Source organism: Takifugu rubripes, chromosome 11 (genome assembly GCF_901000725.2).
Source record: "Takifugu rubripes chromosome 11, fTakRub1.2, whole genome shotgun sequence".
Taxonomy (NCBI): domain Eukaryota; kingdom Metazoa; phylum Chordata; class Actinopteri; order Tetraodontiformes; family Tetraodontidae; genus Takifugu; species Takifugu rubripes.
This window is the reverse complement of record NC_042295.1, coordinates 11,133,871-11,153,697: the sequence shown is the minus strand read 5'-3', so window position 1 is coordinate 11,153,697 and position 19,827 is coordinate 11,133,871. Positions and strand designations below refer to the sequence as shown.

The 19,827-nt window shown below is 45.5% G+C and overlaps 2 protein-coding genes across 3 annotated transcripts; both read left to right on the top strand.

The window, feature by feature from the left end:
* Positions 1-60: 60 nt before the first annotated feature.
* Positions 61-3,142, top strand: serpinf2b (serpin peptidase inhibitor, clade F (alpha-2 antiplasmin, pigment epithelium derived factor), member 2b). Of its 2 annotated transcripts, none has more exons than XM_029843576.1 (10): positions 61-508; positions 718-787; positions 868-931; positions 1,011-1,082; positions 1,169-1,418; positions 1,548-1,691; positions 1,803-1,991; positions 2,085-2,227; positions 2,302-2,506; positions 2,586-3,142. In XM_029843576.1, the coding sequence occupies exons 3-10, from the start codon at positions 878-880 to the stop codon at positions 2,918-2,920; spliced, it is 1,392 nt and encodes a 463-aa protein (XP_029699436.1). In that variant the 5' UTR covers positions 61-508; positions 718-787; positions 868-877; the 3' UTR covers positions 2,921-3,142. The 2 variants fall into 2 exon arrangements, with proteins under 2 accessions (XP_029699436.1, XP_003968566.2); XM_003968517.3 differs by having other exon boundaries at positions 715-787.
* Positions 3,143-3,596: 454 nt separating this feature from the next.
* On the top strand, positions 3,597-18,842 carry rpa1 (replication protein A1). Its single transcript, XM_003968518.3, has 17 exons — positions 3,597-3,833; positions 4,110-4,157; positions 4,395-4,473; positions 4,805-4,913; positions 4,998-5,086; positions 5,191-5,265; positions 6,297-6,411; positions 6,980-7,082; positions 7,209-7,277; positions 7,599-7,791; positions 8,999-9,135; positions 9,642-9,790; positions 13,508-13,637; positions 14,966-15,142; positions 15,655-15,762; positions 15,914-16,000; positions 18,218-18,842. Exons 1-17 carry the CDS (start codon positions 3,804-3,806, stop codon positions 18,320-18,322), a joined length of 1,803 nt encoding a protein of 600 aa, XP_003968567.2. The 5' UTR covers positions 3,597-3,803; the 3' UTR covers positions 18,323-18,842.
* The last annotated feature ends 985 nt before the right edge of the window (positions 18,843-19,827 follow it).

Below are 19,827 nucleotides of genomic sequence, written 5' to 3'. Positions count from 1 at the left end.
GGAGATACCGCTCTGAGTACGTGGTGAAAAGCGAACAAATCAGCAGAATACGTTCGTTTTGGATCAGTTTCGTTCCCACTCTGGCAGTCAGGGAGCGGTTAATGGAGAGAATTTGACCTGTTCTCTGTTGCCTCTTATGTGTCAAATCCTCGGGGGTGTTTTCTGGGAAACATAAGAGCCTATGTTCTGGTCTCAAATGTGTCACCAGCTTAGATTTGTTTGCTTGTAAAGAGACTAGTCACACGGATCCAGTCAGACATGAGTCCTATCATATTGGCCTCCGACTGACCTGTGAAACAGTCGAGCACGCTGGCCCTCAATATTTAACCCTGGGCGATTCTCAGTTGCTTAAACCAGGCCCCAATCAATGCTAGTTGATATTTAACCGTTAGCTGCGCTGGTGCCAATCTCTTACTCAGGAATTCTGCTGTCCACGGTCGCTCAGTCGCTCAATTTTTTTGGACAAGACAGCATTTTTTTTATTTTTTTTTACTAATTTAAAATCAAGGTAAGGAATTCTGTGTTTGTTGATGTGTTTAGGCACTATTAGTTGAACGTTTTTTAAAATGTAGCTTCGGATAGCCCAAATAGTTAAGGATTTCCACAGAACCAGGTTCTGATGTAGTGAATCTGTAGTCTTAGATTTTGCTCGTGGTTGCCTGCTGCTGTCACACCTTACTGATTGATGCGAGTGTGTGGTTTGCATGTTTTAAGCAGCGTGCCTCCATAGGACCAGGGTTCCTTTGGGGAACAGTTTGAAAGCTACAGACAAAGTAACTTCAAAAAGGTACTTGTGTTTTCACGTCGGGAGACTCGGGTGGGTTTTGACCTGTCAAATTTTGTCTGACTTTTCCCTCTCTGCTAAAGTTGGAAGGACATGGACCTTCATCTGACACTCCTGTTGATCTGTCTCTGCAGCCACGGAATAGCTGTAAATCTGAGAATATATTAAAGATTTGGCTCTACTGTATGATGGCGCTGTGGTTTAGACGCTTGTCTCTGCTCTACAGAAAGGTCAGGTGACAAACGAGTCAATCCCCTTGATGCCGCTTATTCCCTTGATTCCCAGCATTCCCATTGAGGTCAGAAGTTAAAAAAACAAAACACAAGAAATATTGGGATGTAAGTTGCTTGTGTGCCACGACTGTCATCCTTTCCTGTCTGTTAGAAACCAGAAAACAACAGTGCCACCAAAGTACCTGCGGCGGCGAACACCAGCCAGCCAGACTCGTCGGAGGATGGGCGGAATGAGGACTATTGCTTAATTGGGCGGAGCCTCGAGTCCAGGGAGGCCATCGCTGCCGCCATTCAAAAGCTTGGAGTGCAGCTGCTGCAAAACCTCGAGGCAACACCGGAGCAGCCAAATATCATCATATCCCCTTTAAGCATATCATTAGCTCTCTCCCAGCTGGCTTTGGGTAAGCACATCTGGCCTTTAAAGGCACGTTGCGCCTTTACGGCATCTCCTCTGAGTTTTGTCAGCATCTTTCCAAAGTTCATGACTGCCTGGAGATGTCCTCACGCTCTTATTGCTTTGTTCCTCGCAGGCGCCGTAAATGAGACACGGGAGCTGCTGATGCATCATCTCCATGAACGCGCTCTCCCCTGCTACCACGAATCCCTGCATAACATCTTAGCGGGGCTCCGAAAAAACGACCTCCAAATTGCAACGCAGATCTTCCTTCGCCAAGGTCGCCTTTCCAAAGAGAACTACCCCGCAGCTTTTGCACGTGATGCGTCATCGATTCCTCTTGATGTTTGCCTGAAAAGAGGAATAATACTTGTGTCTATGTGTGTTTCAGGGTTTCAGCCAAAGCAAGACTTCGTCAATAAATCTCGGCATTTGTACGGCTCAGAGCCGGCTGAGTTAAAGAGCCTGCAGCAGATAAATGACTGGGTGTACAATGCAACAAATGGAAAAATGCCCCAGTTCCTGTCAGCATTACCCCTAAATGTGCTCGTCATGCTCATCAATGCTGTCCATTTTAAAGGTATTGCATTCCTGCAGTTAGACTTTCAACGTACCAATAAATACAAGCACTAGCAAGAGTTTGTTTGCTAAAAGTTGTCTTTGTTACCAAAAGGAGACTGGGTAGCACGATTTGACCCACGCTTCACCTCCAGGGGTGCGTTCTACCTCGACGACAATAACATGATTGACGTTGAAGTGATGGAAGATGCCAAGCACCCCCTGAGTTTATTTATTGACAATGAAATGGACGCTCAGGTACCGCAGAACTTCGTCACCTGCTCAGGCTGGAAACACCAGAAAAATAATCTGGCTTGCCTTCTTCTATGCAGGTGGCCAGATTCCGATTCAGGAAGCTGATGAGTTTGCTGGTGGTCATGCCCACGTCCAGCCAGGTCAGCGTGGCTTCACTTTTACCCAAGCTGAATGTCTCAAAGCTGTACAGCCGCCTGCCAAAAGAGAGGGCCGTGCAAGTGAAAGTCCCCAAATTCAAACTGGAATATTCCCAAGAGCTCCAGGAAGTTTTCACCAAAATAGGTAGATCTGTGCATAAACCGAGGTTGCAAATGATTACAGGTTAAGGAAAAAAATGAACCCTGTTTTTGCTTTGGATCAGGTCTTGGGGAGATATTTTCCCGTCCCAATTTGGCCGAGATTGCTGACGGCCCCTTGCTGGTGTCAAGTGTGATGCACAAGTCCACAATGGAGATCAACGAGGAAGGTGCGGAAGCTGCTGCAGCCACCACCGTGGTCATCTCCAGGGCGTCCAGTCCCGTTTTCCACATGACCCAGCCTTTCTTCTTTGCTGTGATGGATGACACCACTGAAGTGCCCATCTTCATGGGTGTCGTCAACAACCCGAATCCTGGAGCTCCAGTCATGCAGACAGGGGATAAAGTTGGATTCCCAATTGATAAGAGCATGACTCGCTTTGAAGGCCCACCTAAGTAGAAATGAATACCTGCTGGCTGCCCCAAGGAAAACTTTGATCATGAACTCTTTGATTGTGCAGAATAAATGTATCTGTCATCTGGATCATGTCTGGAAGATGTTTGGAAGAATCAATGCTTTTGGTCTTTACTTCATTGTATATTATATACATTATGGGTAAACACATAAATTGGCACATGTTAATCAACAAACAGAATAAATAAGACCCAAAATTGGAATAAATTGTGTGTTTTTTTTTGTCTTTGTAATATTAAGTGCTTAATTTCCTGATGGGTAAAAATATAAAGTCATTGTCAAAAATATATGTACTATGTACTTGGGCATAATTGATGCATTTATAAAGAACTTGGAAAACCTAGGCTAGGCTAGGCTATGTCAGTGCTCTATTACATTAATATTTTTCATAATCGTATATAAACAAAACAGAAACCTATCAAAGATTCTAACTCAAACGGGAAAATCATACCTTACCAAGCTTACGAAGAACACCAAATAATAATAATAAAAAACAAATAAAGGAAACGATGTTCGCAAAACAAGCACATCCACTTGAGAAGCTCAATTTTACTATGGTTTAGAACGCATCACATTAAGCACAAACGTCACTTTCCCTTTGGCGCTAATATTCAGGCGACTGCTCTCCGGTCAGTTACGAGAGCTCGGCAGCGCGTACACATCCACTATAAAGCCAGGCTGCAAACTGACGCCAGATCTGTGGGCGGAGACGGAAGTTGTCCAAGGACATTTTGGCGCGTTTGTCAAAACTTTGGGCGCCTTCATCCTATTTCCTTCTACAGTGTTTGAGGCAAGAGTCTGTTGCGGGTCGTCTAGCAAACATTTTGTAAAAGTTGTTGTTTAGGGTCTGAATTTCTGTCTCACAGCCATGACGATGCTCTCAGAGGGTGCCATCGAGGTAAGTCAAGTCCTGAGATTAATATTTAACGATTAAGCCAATTAAGTGCCTTTCAGTTCCAAAACTATATGTTTAGGTGTAGTAAATACATGCCTGTAATGCTTTCGTAGAAAACAACACAAGCTCATTAGTTTCTTATTTAACAATATTTTCTAAATCCATCCAATTCCCGTGAAACATTGTGGTGATACACAAGTCCCTATTTTATTTCTTGTCGAAACCTTTATTATATCCAGGTTGACAAAAGGCTAAGCTAACCACCTGCTATATTTACAGGCTCTATCAAATGGCAGTGATGCGAACGATTTCGTCCTTCAGCTGACTGTGAGTAATTTACGAAAAACAACTTCTGAACCACTAATTTTCATTTCTTATATCATTAAACGGCGCTAATCCCAGAATAATGCCACATTCGAGCTTTCATGTGGTCGAAAATAGACCGCAATCAATCAGTGCTAACAGAAAATTTCGAGTTTTAGCTAGGTGTGCGGCCGTATTTATGCTAATCAGTAAATACCCGAGCCAAATAAATGTTTAATTTTGTATTGTGTGACCTTATAGAATATTCGTAAGATCGAGGGAGGTAATGGTCTACCTCGTTTTCGGGTCATGATGAGTGATGGACGACACACACTGTCCTGTAAGTACGTTTTTCTCCCGTTTGCAGCGCTGAAGTTATAATTGCTCATCACATTTTCAATGAACAATCAACGGGTTTTGGATCACGTATAAATAAAGTTGTTTAATCATGGAAGTAATTGGCACAAAAGGCATAACGACAAAAGAAACCTGCCGGGATTGGTAATAGTGTTTTGGGCCAAATATCAAACCTTTTTGCTTTTAATTTCAGATGTGACGTGTTTTTTCATCATGTGTTACAGATAATTTGACTTGTGGATGCTGAAGAAATGAATAATCTGCTAGAGATCTTTGCTGTCTCTGATTTTCCTTCATTTTTCACCCATTTTCAGCCTTCATGCTCTCGACTCAGCTAAACTACTTGATAGAGGAAAACACCCTGTCCCTGTACTGCATCTGCGTACTGAAGAGGCATGTGACAAATATACTGAAGGATGGAAGGTATAGGGGCTTTTCTGAGTGAAATTTGGGTTATTATTTACATAATACCCACAGAAAATCATTCCCTGTGGCATTTTATGACAGGCGGGTGGTAATTATTTTGGAAATTGACGTCATCAAGCGTGCCGAAGAGGTAGCTGGAAGGATAGGTGATCCTACTCCATACACTGAGAGTAAGACCCTCTCTTTTGGTTATTGACTCAAAAAGAGCACGTAGTTAAAAGAAATTGTCAAACTTGGCTGTTTGGAAGTTAACAGTGTCAAACCTTTCCTTTAGGTCAAACTAAACCACAGCAGACAACATCCAACCATGACTCCCGTCCTCCTTTGCAGCCCCAGAACAGAAATGAAAGTAAGTGATGGTGTTAATTTTAACTCTAATTCCTAATGATTTGAGTTGTACCAACAATGCACATATATGACCAGCAGGTGGAGACATTGTTCTACCTTTCCCAGATGACCCATAGACTGGAGTGACACACTTCAAATGGGAGTGTGTAAAGAGCCCTCCCCCCTCATATCTTAATTGAGATTCTGTATAACTCTCCAACATCCAGCATAATATCACATGGCAATTTAGTTGAAGTAAAATCTCCATATGCTGGCTATTTTTCTATTTGTGTGAACAAACACTGACAAGTGAAAGTATATTACCCTTCCATTGACGTTGGCCCACAGAAGTGCACGTATCACAGACCAGCCCGGCTGTCAGAAGGGTTTTCGACGTCTTTGCTCTGTGTGTCATAGCAGGGATTCATCACAGTAATCTGCCTTGCGGGAATTGAGGTTGTGGCAAACACCCTCCTCATCAGCACACTCATTGTTCGCTTCTCTCCATGCACTGCTCGATCTGGGGGCTTAATTACCCGAAGTGCAGTGGTTGGCAAAGTGGGAGGACTTAAGTGGACACTTTGAACTCTAATCCTCCACGTGAGATACACGCAAATCAAACATGTCAGACTCGGTCGGACCGGGGATCCTAAAGTCGGGGCAGCGGCGCTCTCCTGGGAAGAGCAGCTCTGGTTTTGCTGCAGCATTTTCGCACCCTGCCCTGATTCTGTGAGAAGTGAATCACCACCCTCGCCGAAACGTGGGATCACACGTCTTCCAACATCTCGCTTAAAATTTTTTTTTTTTCCCCCCCACCACCTCTTTGAGTGTCGTCCTCTCACGAGACTCACCAGCAGTAAACTTACTTGAGGTCATTCGATTCTCCTTTGAAACCTCTCATGAAGTGTGATAATTACAGTGATCAAGCAGCTCCCATCCGAAGATATTGGATTTTTGTAGTTTGCCTCAGATGAATGATGCATGTCTGTATCCGCTCTCCTGTCTTGGCTGCTCTTCATGCCTCATTTCTGTCATTCCTTTTCCCTTGTGCAGTGAACAGAGGTTTCAGCAAAGACTTTGGGAAGAAGGGCCCAGCCGCGATGCCCAGCACTCCAGGGGGGGGATCCAAGGTTGTACCCATCGCCAGCCTCAATCCCTACCAGTCCAAGTGAGTTTGACTCCAGTTTATTCCCAAAAGAAGCCCTTTTTAGCTTCTGCTGTTCAGCAGGACGGGATCCTTTCTCAGAACAGGTGGATTTCCTGAGTGCAGGTGTTGCTGCTAATGTTGCTAATGAGTGTGTTCTGTTGAAAAGAGCCTGAGCTGCTGACTCCTGTTGGCCCTAATATCCCTGATGGCACCTGTGCTCCCTTGATGAACAGCCCAAGGATTTGTCCTCACTAATATGTTTTATTTATTTATTTTTTTAAAGTAGATTTATTCCCACTTGTTGGGCACTTAGACAGGTGTTTTACAAACACTGTTGAATATTGAAGGGTAAAAACGGGTTCCCAGAAGCCCAGCCATGCTGCTCACCCCTTATCTCTAACCGATATTTGGATCTTTCGGCTGTCTTCTGTTTCTTGTATTTCAAAACTGTGGACGTTGTGTTGGCTGTGGGGAAAATGTTCCACATCGGCCAAGAAGAAGCTGAATTGCCATCGTTGTTGAGCTGCAGCATAATAAAACACGTGGGGCCAGAGTCACAATTAAGCTCCGTTTCCTCCGTCTCACCTAGGTGGACAATCCGCGCCCGCGTCACCAACAAGAGCAGCATCCGCACATGGAGCAACTCCCGCGGTGACGGCAAGCTCTTCACCGTGGAGCTGGTGGACGAGAGCGTGAGTGGGCCCCCCTCCACCCATCTTATCCATTTAACATCCATTATTTGGTGTCGCCGGTCGGCCCGTTAAGGCTCCAGCTCTCTTCAGCACGCGATCCTAATCAAATCCCAATGTTTTTTCCAGGGAGAGATCCGCATGACTGCGTTCAACCAAGAGGTGGACAAGTTCTTCGGCCTTATTGAAGCTGGCAAGGTGAGACGTTCCTGCAGATGATGATTCAGTGGGCCTGTTTATCTGCCAAACTGGTCTTCCACTGTCCTGTCAGAGGAGGATTTGGCTGGAGCGCATTTCAGCAACAGCTGCCAGTACTTTGTGCGTTAAAACCACCGAGAGTATGAATGAGTTATCTGGCTACGCCGTGGCCGTACAATAAGCGGCTTATGATCATCTGCCAGCCTTTGCTGATCCCCTCACCGACTGTCTGAAGTCGTATCTCGTTTGCACCGTTCAGTCAGGTGAAATGCTCCCCAGATCTCCGATTAACACGCGCTTCATCCCTCCTGCACGGGCCAGGTTTACTACATCTCCAAGTGCTCCCTGAAGATCGCCAACAAGCAGTACACGTCAGTGAAGAACGACTACGAGATGACGCTAAACGGCGAGTCCAGCATTGTCCCCTGCGAGGACAGCTGTGACGTCCCCATGGTGCAGTGCGACTTCGTCTCCATCGGCGACCTGGAGAACAAAGAGAAAGACTCCATTGTTGGTAAGGAGTCTGAGAGGGATCAGAGCTTAGAAATGTTTCATAATCACAAGGGGTTATGTTAAGCTGGTGGAAAACAGACGCCGTGACCATCGCTTCCATCTTGTCTTTGTACCTGCTTAATTAGTCATTTTCTCTATTCAGACGAGCTTCCTTTCATTTCGGCCCTAGGCCACGTTCTAAACAAAGTCCAACTTCTCATTCGTCACAACTGTACTCGAGACCTCCGGGTTTTTATTGTTGCCATGGGTTTATTAACCAGACTCAGGCCGTGTAAACACTTTCAGGGCTAGGCTCCAGGCTCTTTCTGTCCCTTTTTGCTTTGTGGGATCAGAATGAGCCCTCAAGTAGGAGCTTTATTTCATTTTGAGTAGTTGTCCAGGTTTTTGAAAAATGCAGATGCCTCCAAGGCAACATTGGGGCTTTATCAATTGTGAAGGGAAGATACAGGAGGGAGCCCAAATACATCCCTGAAACCCTGAGAACACCTCCACAGGAGCTCTCCTAGGCAAGAGGTATAGTTTCCAGTGGATTTCCTGCATAATAGAATAGTTTTATTAATACTAATGCCAGTAACTGTGTAGAGGGCAGATGGACGGCAGCTGAGCTGATGAGAAAATAAGAACCTGCTGTTTCCTTTAATGGGGACTGGGTTTTTCTGTAGTCCACATTTTCCTCTTTCATGCTCAATGAGAAGTAATTCTCTGGTTTCTTTTTTGTGGCTTCAAGAAATTCCTTCTACTGACTAAAGCTTGGATTTATGCTTTTCATGAGGTGTTAAGTGAATATACTCTCACGGGCCCTTTTTTTACCATTCAATTGCATGTGAACATAAAATAGCTCATCGGCCAATCACGTGGCCGCAGCTCCGTGCACGTAAATGTGGTGAAGACAACCTGCTGACAAGAATGGGGCAAAAAGGGGATTTAGATGACCTTGAAAGTGGCCTGGTTGTGAGTGCCAGATGGTCAGAAGTTGGCGTCGACATGTAACGTGGATCCATCCTGCCTCGTCTCAATGGTTCAGGCTGCTGCTGGTAGTGCAATGATGTGGGTTGGGGGGTGTCATGTCTTGGCCCATTTTGGGCCCTTTAGTACCATTTGAGGGGGGGGGGATCCAACCTTTTTCCAGCAAGTTAGACCTAATAAAGTATCCAAGTGTTTCATTTACTTGGCTGAGCTCATTTTTCTGTGTAACGCTTCTGTTACAGATGTGATCGGAGTGTGCAAGAAAACGGATGAAGCCACCCACTTCACCTCCAAGTCCAACCGAGAGATGTCCAAGAGGACCCTCCACCTGATAGACATATCTGGGAAGCTGGTGACGGTCACGCTGTGGGGAGAGGAGGTGAGGACATCTGTCCCGCTGTACGGTATAAACATCTAGATCACATGTGTCAAACTCAGTCCTCGAGGGCCACGATCCTGCCGGGTTTTCTGTCCTCCCAGGCTGAAAATGCATTCAGTGGGATAGAAAACCCGGCAGGATCGTGGCCCTCGAGGACTGAGTTTGACATGCCTGATGAACACGCTGACTAAATTTTGTGCCACGGCAGCCTAAATGACGTGCTGCGCAGCAGCAGAGGGACTGTGCAGAGTTTGCCACCATTCTTCGCCCCCCCCCTTGACAGGGAACACGCTGTTCCCTGTTTATTTATGACAGACTTTTCCAGCGAGACCTGCTGGGTTACACAAGATGCATCATTAGGAAAAACAACAAAAAAACAGTAGACGTCCTGAAGAGAGTGGTTTCTCTTCCTCCAGATGAAGCTACTTTTACTTTTTTCCCCATCAAAATAATAAAAAATATCCCAGGCGTTTAGTAACGATGTCATTATTTTCTGATCCTTGCAGGCAGAAAAGTTTGATGGTTCTGGAGAGCCGATCATAGCCATTAAGGGGGCGAAGCTGTCTGACTTTGGGGGCTGTTCCCTGTCTGCATCCTTCAGTAGCACCCTGATGGTCAACCCTGATATCCCAGAAGCCCACAAGCTCAGAGGATGGTGAGTGACCCCTGAGCTCCCTCTATCTTGTACAGAAAATGCTCACTCGTTCTACCAATCAACTTATTCCTTTTAGTTATTTGGAAGAAAATGGTCCCATTCATTATCTTGGTTCCTCGTTCTCCAACTTCTGGTCAGCAGCATGTGGACTCCAATAAATTCCTAATAAAACTGAAGTCCCATAAAGGTTTAGATATCGAGTTTCCAAAGCCGTGGGAGCGTATGCTTTGATTTTCATCATCAAGATTAGGCTTCCCACCCCTCAGCTGTAATGTGTGGGGGGCCTCAATGAAGCATTGCATATAAATGGAAATCACACTTAATGGAAATGCGTTTTTCCTCTTGTAATCGGCTTTCCAGAAGAAATGAAATCCTCTCTAATTTGTGCGTGATTATACAGATGGTTGCATTTTCTTTGTGTGTGTGCATGTGCGTACGCATGTGTGTGGGAGATTTGTTGACATTTTCACGTGTGGTTCTAACTACTGTACTTCCACAACTCATGCTGCTGTTCTGTGCTAGGTTCTAGTGAAGGAATGTCCTGGTGCTGCTCCAATGGACATTTAAAGAAAACTCAATTTGGAAAAGTCATGTTTGTTTATTGAAGCTATGACAATATTAATACTGTGGATTAATTATGTCAGAGCAAAAGGACTTATCAGGAGATATTTACACGTACCGTCATGAAAACCTTTGTTAAAATTAGGCCCTGACGGCGTGCAAACGACTTGCTCGATGGTTCATCTTTTTTTCCTGTACTGGAGCTTCCCATGCAGAGGCCTGGTGTGTTTTCCAGCCGTCCATCTTGATGGAGTCATTCTGCCATCGAATAGCTTTGGGGCACCAATCCTCGCCGGTGCGCTACTGTGGTTTTTTTTTTTTTTTTTAGTCATTTCGTGCTCGGAATGCCTTAATTGTGTCAACTTTTTAATCAAATTGATGAATGCAAGTTAATTAATCTGGATGAACGGGTACATTTGTCAAATAGCAAAACTCTTATCAGACAGTGAATATGCCTTGTGTGGTGTGTTTACTGTCCATCAGCAGCCTGGAACATCAGTTAATGGGGGCGGGGGTACACACTGACACAGATGCTGATTGATAGATGATGCGGGGGGTCACGTGCACAGATATCCAACTGATGCTCCTTTCTATAGTGGCAAACTGATTGATTGCTGTTCCGTCTGTCCCACCGACAAAACTGAGCTCCGTCCCTCCCGCCTCTCGCATGAAGTGAGCCATCTCTATTTAAACCAAAATGAAATCGATCCCGTCCAGCGTATTTCATTTGCTTACCTCTGCTGTAGCAGGGAGGGAAGGTCAATAATAAACACGTTTATTTTGTGACCGCCACCTTCGATAAATCGAGCTGCCGGTATTCAGACGGAAGAGGACGCTCATTTCCATACTAGAAGTGCGAGAGGGGCATCTTCTAAATTGTAGTAAACAGGCACTCAACTGTCTCAGCTCCGGCTAACTTTGACGTTTTTAGTATATTTTTTGTGTATTATATTATAAAATTAGTTCCTCTGGTTTTTATTTAGCTGATGTCCACCAATTTCTGCCTCTACATCCCCACTGTTGAATATTTTGACTCCCGGCCTGCTCATTTAGCAGGCGGGAGTATTTTCCAGACACTTCTCACATGAACAGCCAGAGATAACGATCTTTAAGTCTCGGCGCCGGGTTATTTCTTATGGAAGCGCCGGCACGTGCGACTGCTCTTTAGACAATTGGCTCCCGCTGGTCTGCAGGTGGCCAATAATGAAGGGTAGGAAGTCACGGATCGGGAAAGGTCAAACCCAAGTCTCCACACTCGATGCAGGGGGCTCAACGTGAGTAACGGAGACACGATTGTTAGGCAACGTATCGGAAATGTGCTCGCTTCATGCTGCAGAGAGGACGACGGAGAGGATAGCCAAGCTAGTCATTATATCTAATGGGAGTGAGTTTAGAGCTTCATCATTGGACAGTTTGGTGTTTAGCGTCGGTCCCACAATGATGCCATGTGCATTAGCCAAAAATGGGAGCCATCTGAGCTCAGATTGAGTCTTCAGATGCTTTTATTCAGAAAACAGCCAAAGAATTTTGTTTAGCCGAACCAAAAAGAGTCCCTCGGTGTACAGCCAAGTTACAGCGTTGTTTTGGTCATGCAAGAGTGTCTTAATTTGATTGTGTATTGGTTTACACCTCTGGGACTCGCTCAAATGAATAGTCTTTCCTTTGTGAGCTGTTGACTCGCACCAGAGCATTGGCGGTGCCGCTCAGCCGTTTCCAGTCAGCTTTAGAGTAAAGAGCGCTGCTCTGTGCACTAATTATCCTGCTGTTTGATTAATCTGGGCATTTGGTGTGCTGTTGGCATACATGAAACAAGCACATCTGCAGGTCTTGTTTTTCGAGCCGCTGTAGCAACGGATCTGTTCTCTAATGAACCATGTCTCTTTAGCTGAATTCTTCTGTTTATCCGGATATCAGAGTTCAAAATGTGCTTTAAATTAAAGATGGGCTCATGAATATTGCCGAGTCAAGCTCGCTAGATGCTTCTAATTAAGTGCGAGTAGAGCAGCGTGAGATTATTATTTTTTTTTCCTGACTTAAGATGAATCGGCATGATTTACTGCCACCTGCCAAGGGTTGTTCTGTAAATAGAGCAGTGCTTTAGACAACTGTGGAGGTAAAAGTACAAACAAATGAGCATCTTGAAAATAGTTGAACAGATAATAATGCTCTGTTTATTCCAAACCCACTGCTGGAAGCTTTGTCTTCCTGCCAGGTTCTCCATAGATACCACAGGTGCAACACCTGCGTCAGTCTCGCATTACGCTTCACACCTCTGTGCCCCCCCCCCCAAAAAAAAACACCTGTCGTGTTATTTTTCCGGCAGATAGTTGGACTCGCTGAAGTCTTGCTGCTCTCAGCTCCACTCTGCGCACATTCGCTCTCCAGTTCTCGCCATGTCTGATTTGTCTTTGTCTTGTTCATCCTATCTTGCGTGCGTCTACCTCCTATTTCAGTTCCCTGGGCCGCTTGTCTGTCATACATATGGCTGAAGTCCAGGTGGCTTCTTTTTAAGCATTTTACTTTTTTCTGGCCCAGTCTTTTTAACGGATATGTTTTTATTCTCTTTTAGCTACATTTGTCGCCATAAAAGCACTGATTTACTTGAGACAGTATAAATGTTCTAGAAAGAGGCCCGGTTACAGACTGAGAAGTCGATGCTTAATGGCAGATTTGCTTTCTGTTCATCTAACGGTTTAAATGACCTCACTTTCAAAAACGGGTAAATAAACTAACAGACCCTGTGCTTGATATTGACAGATGCTTCATTTCCCTGAGCGCCACGTTCAGATTTGTCCTCCTGTCGCTTTAGTGCAGGATCTGCTGACATCGTGATGAATCGCTTACATTTGTGAGTCGAGGTGGGAAATTGGCAGCCGTGCCCCACGGTCGCCACGCTAAGCTGTTAATGGGGGCTATTTTCAATTAGTCATGCCTTCAGGAGAGAGGCAAGTGCTTGCTGTAGATTTCTGAGCTGACCTCCACGTTATCTGCCTCTGCCTGTCGGCGAGGAGGCTATTAAATTCAGCTGAACCCTCCAACCAGTGAAAAATTATTTCTCATTGTAAAAAAACATCTTCTGGTTAAAGTGTGATATTTTTATATCTGTTGCCAGAGTTGATTGATGAGCAGAACTGATAATGGCTTTCTTTCACACAGGTATGACAAAGAGGGTCATTCCATGGAGGGGCAGTCTTTGACGGAGATGAGAAGCGGTGGCGGAGGTGGAAACACCAACTGGAAGACGCTAACCGATGTCAAAACGGAGCATTTGGGCCACGGAGAGAAGGTACACACACACTTTGGCACAGGCGGTTCTTCCACATGCACACCGTAGGTTCGCTGTCATGTCGGAATGCTTCTTTGAGCACATCCAAGGCTGAGCTGAAAGGCTGGTATTGACTTCTGAAACAGCAGTTATGACAATACTCGTGGACAAAAAGCATCTTTCCACAAGGTGTCATTCACATTCCTGCGGCTGCTGCCTTTTAAGCCGTGTGAAACGCGAGCCGTGAATACCACTGCGGCTGCAAAGGCTTTCGTTATTTAGGCTGCCAAAAGGCTCCGAATTTAATTTGGATAAGCTAATTTATTTATTTACTCCTCTTGGAGCCACTTTAATAGTCCTCATTAGTCCCTGTAGTAGAGGTGGAAAAGGGTTAACCCACTGCTGCTCGTAACCCACTGCCCCCCCCCCCCCCCCCCCCCCCCCCCCCCCCCAGAGAAGTCTGGTACACAAGGGCGCAGGGGTCAGGCCTCACAAGACACTTCCTTCCCAACCTGTGTCTGCGCTAATTAATTTCCCCTGTCAAAAAGTTTTTTTGCTATAATCTCGTGTTTCCACTTTGCACATTTGCGGCGCATCGTCTGCCCGCCAGTGGCTGATTGACACTTGACTCGCGAAGGCGTCCGAAGAGCAAGAGGTTAGTTTCGCTTCCTTTCACTGCCGTTTGCTAATGGGAGAAGAGCTCCCTTCATTAGTTGGACCGGTTTGAAAAAGCAGCAGAGATTGATGTCTGGGTCGTTTAAGGTCAGATTAATGTGGTGGGGAAACGAACCTTTGGTTTGAGTTGATGGATTATTCAGCTTGTTGTCTCGGAGCTTTATTTCTAAACGCTAACGGAAACGTCGTTGATTTAGAAGTTAATTTGAGTTGGAGGACGAAGGGAAACACAAAGACTTGAGTTCTTGGAGTTTCTTCTCGAGGAAAGTTGATAGTTCAGCCTGTTCTTAAGCCGCATCTCAAGAAACAATTCCAGTCATGTCGAAGGGGGGAGAGATGGGTCGCTCATATCACCCTACAGAACTACCAGAATATTTAGTGTCTTCACCAGACACCAAGATTTGTGCTCGGTTCCCAGAGTCGCTCGCTCTGGTGACTTCTGTGTCGACTTGGAATGATTCCTGAACGCACTCCCTGGACTGGTTGCAGCTCGCTTGTTTACAGGGATGTTTACACAGCCATTAGGATTCTGCCGGGGCTGCATCAGAATTCCTGATGTCTATCCTCTCTAAAAGATGTTAATGTTGTTTCTCTGCCGCTCCGGCTGGCGCCTGACGGTTGACGTGTGCGGCGTGCACAAAGATGAGCGCTTTTGGCTGCTATCTCCTCTGTAGGCCGACTACTACACCTGCATCGCAACGATCGTGTACCTGCGCAAGGAGAACTGCCTTTACCAGGCCTGCCCCAGCCAGGACTGCAACAAAAAAGTGGTGGACCAACAGAACGGAATGTTCCGCTGTGAGAAGTGCGACAAAGAGTTCCCCAACTTCAAGTACCGCCTCATCCTCTCTGTAAGTGGCTGGTTTCTATCGTCCTTATTCTTATTCAGTACAGCAGAGTTATGTAAATATACCTGAAATTATTAAAGCATAAATGATTCCAGGGATAGAAATATTTTTGTCAAAATGGGAACGAATGCGGAACCCTCGGAATCCTTTATTCTGCCGCCGAAAGTTTAATTCCAAGAAGGCATCTGAATAATCAGCTTTTGTTTTGTGCCACTCGGTCAACATCCCATTATTCAAGGGCTGCAACATAAGCGGTGAATTTGTTAATTTGTATGTATCACAAGTGCGGCGTGGCTGCGTGACTTCCCAGACGTGTCAGCAGGATATAGGATAATTAGGGGAAGTAATGATTTCTCTCATGCAGCGAGAGATGCCTCGTGCAACGCTGAGCCCAAACCACCGTCAAACATTTCGACAAGAGCTTATTGATCTAGACTTGGGCAAACGTGCACGCGTCTGCTTTTTCCTAATCTCCCCTCTGCTTCGTTTTTGTTTGTTTCCTCCTCATCCAACAGGCCAACATTGCAGATTACGGAGACAACCAGTGGGTGACTTGCTTCCAGGAGAGCGCCGAGGCAATCCTGGGCCAGAACGCAGCTTACCTGGGGCAGCTGAAGGAGTCGGTGAGGCTCGTTTTCCTGAAAATAATACTGGCCAGGAGCCCTGGCGGTCCAGTTTGCACAGTATAGAATATTTAGAGGAAAGAATGAGTCCTTTTTGTGCTATAATGAGTGTCATTGTGGAGAAAACTGAGCAAATGCTTTTAAATTTCAGAACGAAGCTGCCTTCGATGAAGTCTTCCAACAGGCCAACTTCAACTCGTTTATCTTCCGCAGCAGAGTGAAGTTGGAAACTTATAATGTAAGTGAAATCGGTCTGATAAAGCGACCGCGGGTCCAGCTTAACTGTATTATATTGGCCGCAACGCTTCAATAAAATGGAATAATACGCGCGCGTCAAAGCTGGAAGGCAGGTACGGTTTGAGAAGCCTCCTTTGTGTTGTGACTTTGAGTTCTCCCGTTCATTACCAGCCTTTCAGCGCTTTTTGTGTGACTGACAGGACGTCTTCAAAAAAAAAAAAAATCCCCCGATTGTTGCGAATGTGCTTATTTTCAGCGTCTTTGTGAAGGATGCGCGCCGATTAGCCGCGGTCACTGTTTCCTGTAGGGCACATAAATAGAGGGTTGTTCAGTGGGTGGAACATAAAAGAATTGATTGGGCTGGGGCTCTGAGCAGGAAGTCTGGAGCCCAGCCAGCGGCGGCGTCCGCCTGCAGTCCACAGAAGAGGCCACTGTCTCTGTCACAGTCAATACAGCGTCCCGACCGCCGATGGCTCGGTGACAAGCATTGGCCGCTGCTCCCAAACCTTTTTTCCCCCTCCATCACCAGAACCACCTGCAACCCCCCCCCCCTTTCCCAATGCTTCCCGATGCTACAAGTTGACCGTTGTTCCATGATTTTCATATGCTCAATGTGGCCTTCTTGATCATATCCACCCATGCATCCAGTTCCAGGGGACTGAGGTGAACTTCCACTTTTCAGCAGAAATGGAGCGAAGAAATAAATCATTTGTCTGTCAGGAAAGTGGCAGAGGTCAACTTGAGCCTGGCTCATGTTGGAACTTTCTCCTTATCAAATTGATGCTAACCCACCTTTTTAAAAATGAGTTTTCTTTTGTTTTGGTTTTTGAATCAGATGAGACCAAGTTTGACACTTTCGTGGGCATTGGCCAATTGAATGCCAGTCAAGAGTTTCAGCACACAGCAGAGTTTGACAACAATCGGCCCTCCAGTCATGATTCAGTCACGATCCATCAAGTTTAGAGCGAGACCCCAAAGGTTCGCACAGAAATTTCACACTACTTGTATTAAGAAAAAAACATCTCCTCCAGTAAATGGCCTCTGCCCAAACACTTCACAACATTAGCATCAACCGCTACGATACAAGCCAAACTGGAGGTGTCCAAGTATTGTTGTTGCTCTGACAACCAGCGTCTAATGAGCACCCAGCGCTCCGAGCATGAACGCCATAAACCGTGTTTCCATTATGTGTATTAAGTCACATCAAAGGCTGATTAACATTTCATTTATTGAAACTCCCACCTGGTTGATTCCTCTCAAAATGTCTATTGCATTTAGGTTTTTATTAAGAATTCATTTAAACCAAAACATGTTGAACATTTCTGGACTTCACCTCTGTATCCACACACCCACATGACTACACACACATCCCTCCACTTCACTAGAGCTGCCACGAGCAGTGTGTTTTTCTGAAGGTGCCAAAAACAAAGCAGAAAAAGTCACATTCTGGCTCCATTTCGACCGCAGCAGTGTGGAGGAGGCTTGTTACTATTGATCTGTTATCTTGTTTACAAATCCTCAATTTTCCAAGATGCTTATCACATGATTCCAGGCTGAATTGTCCTGCACCGCCTGGAATTATTAAACTGGCATCCAGACTGTTAAACAAGGCTGGAAGCAGCTCAAACAGCAAAAGTAGGATTTAACACGAAGGAAGGTCGCACATGTCCACCTGTGTAGACAGTTTGAGTCTGTTTGATGGATTTTTTTTCTTGCGCTGTAATTTCACGGAGCTGGCAGGTCGTCATTACACTTTCATTCCAAAATGTCTTCAAAAACACCACAATGTCCTTCTGAACCGAATGATTGAGGCGGTTTCTTTCCTCCCAGTTGATCTTCAGAGTGGAACTAGAGTTAAATGTTGAGAATAATAATCCTGTAGAAATGTCCTTCCTCGTCTTGACAGCCAGGGAAGTGGTCATTACCTAAAACAACCCCCACAACTGGCACGTGGGGAGGTAGAGGTAGGCAAGCCGGTCCCAAGGGTACCACAGTCACGCCGGGTTTTCTGTCCAACCATGACTCCTTTCATCAGGGAGTCTGGGATCTATCTGGTAAAACCTGGGCCAACTGGCACTCTTTGGACCTGAAGGAAGACACCTGGCGATTCGAGGGGGACGCGTTTGCCGAGATCAGCAGAGGAATTCCTGTTTTGGCGGATGTTTGGTTGAGGCTAACCTCGTACTAACGCATCCTGTTCTTTTGGCTTGTTGTGCAGGATGAGTCACGGATCAAAGCCACGGTGATGGAGGTGAAGCCAGTCGATCATAAAGACTACAGCAAGAGGTTGATCATGAACATAAGGAAACTGGTGGTCCAGTAAACCTGACGTCCTGCTGTTCTTTTTTTTTTCCTGACTGTACAGAGTTGATTCTCAATCAGCTGTTTTCTTTTCTCATTTCCTTTTGAGTGTCAATTTTTTTTTCTCCCCTAAGAGTCTGAGACAACATTGGGTGAATGTGATGTTTTCCTTTAACCTTTCTTTATTTCGGAGAGCAGCGTGGGTCAGTAGCACGTACAAGCACACATCACCGTCATCAGTTTTTCCCTTATGTAGTCTGTGCTGTGAGGGGGTGGCAGGCACTTTAAGCAGACCAACACAATGCCGAGCGCTCTTTCTCTCTGTGACGTGCACTCGGAATGGCTACAATGGACCTGCACATTCCTGATAAGAGTTTACTCTCCCACTCCACCTGCTTCCTCACGTACTCGCACGGATACGCGTTCAAAATACGCCAAATAAGAAGGGTGCATCTATTTAAGGTGTATAATGCCTGTTATTGTTGTGTGTTCTCCAGTTGTTGAATATTACCTACAAAATAAAGATACTAGCAGTAAAAGAGTTTCAGTGTGTGTGTGTGTGTGTCCAGGTTCTTGCCTTTATGCATACTGGGGACTTGCCCCGCCCCCTCCCTCAATACATCTATTTAGATCCCTTAACTTGCCCTCAGAAATGGATGTTGTCTTCTATAACCATCAGTTTCTATAAGATTAAGATGGCGAATATTCAGCCCAGGGTTGAGGCCTTTTTTTTTTTCCTTCCCATGATTCTACACAAGGTCACATGGCTGCAGTCCAGCCAAGCCCAAAAACGCCAACGTGACGTCAAACTGGAGGGAAATTCCCGACCTGGAACAATTTACTTCCCTACGTGAAATGTGACGTTTCTGCCTCGTGCTTCAGGTCACCAATAACTGCAGAAGAGCTCAGTGGATCCTGGTGGGTAATTTAGCTGTCAGAGCGGACAGATCTGATCCAGTATTGCACGCCGTGCTGGTGGGGAAATAAAATGGTTGTTTCTGCCAGGATAAATGCAGCCGTCCCCCCCAGGAGGCATAGCTGGAGTTATTTTCTGCCCTCATTTACATCCCCATTAAGCTTTTATTTGAAGTAGGAAACTATTTCTCAGGCCTCCTCTTGACGGTTTAATTCTCACCGCGTTGCAATGCTGATTAGCCCGATTCAGCTAACGGAATTAATTTCCTTTTGTGATTCAGGTGTATTAGCATTTGATATGTTTGTTAGTGATGTTCCCAATGTTGACTGTGTGTGTGTGGGGGGGGGGACTTGTTTATTCCCTGTCCCAACAGCACGTTGAATATTCAGACTAACGATTGCACTTCGCTGCAATCAAAATTCCGGCCTAAACATAACTGGTCACTCGGAACGGACGAGATAGAATTAGGTCTAATTCTTGCGCCTTTATGCAAAGGCTGCTGTACTGTAAACAGATGCTGAGCTGAAGGTCATTCTTGATTGTTTTGGCATTTCTCCTTCACATCAAAACATTTCCATTCAAAATGCAGTTGCCCCCAACGCTGAGCAGCC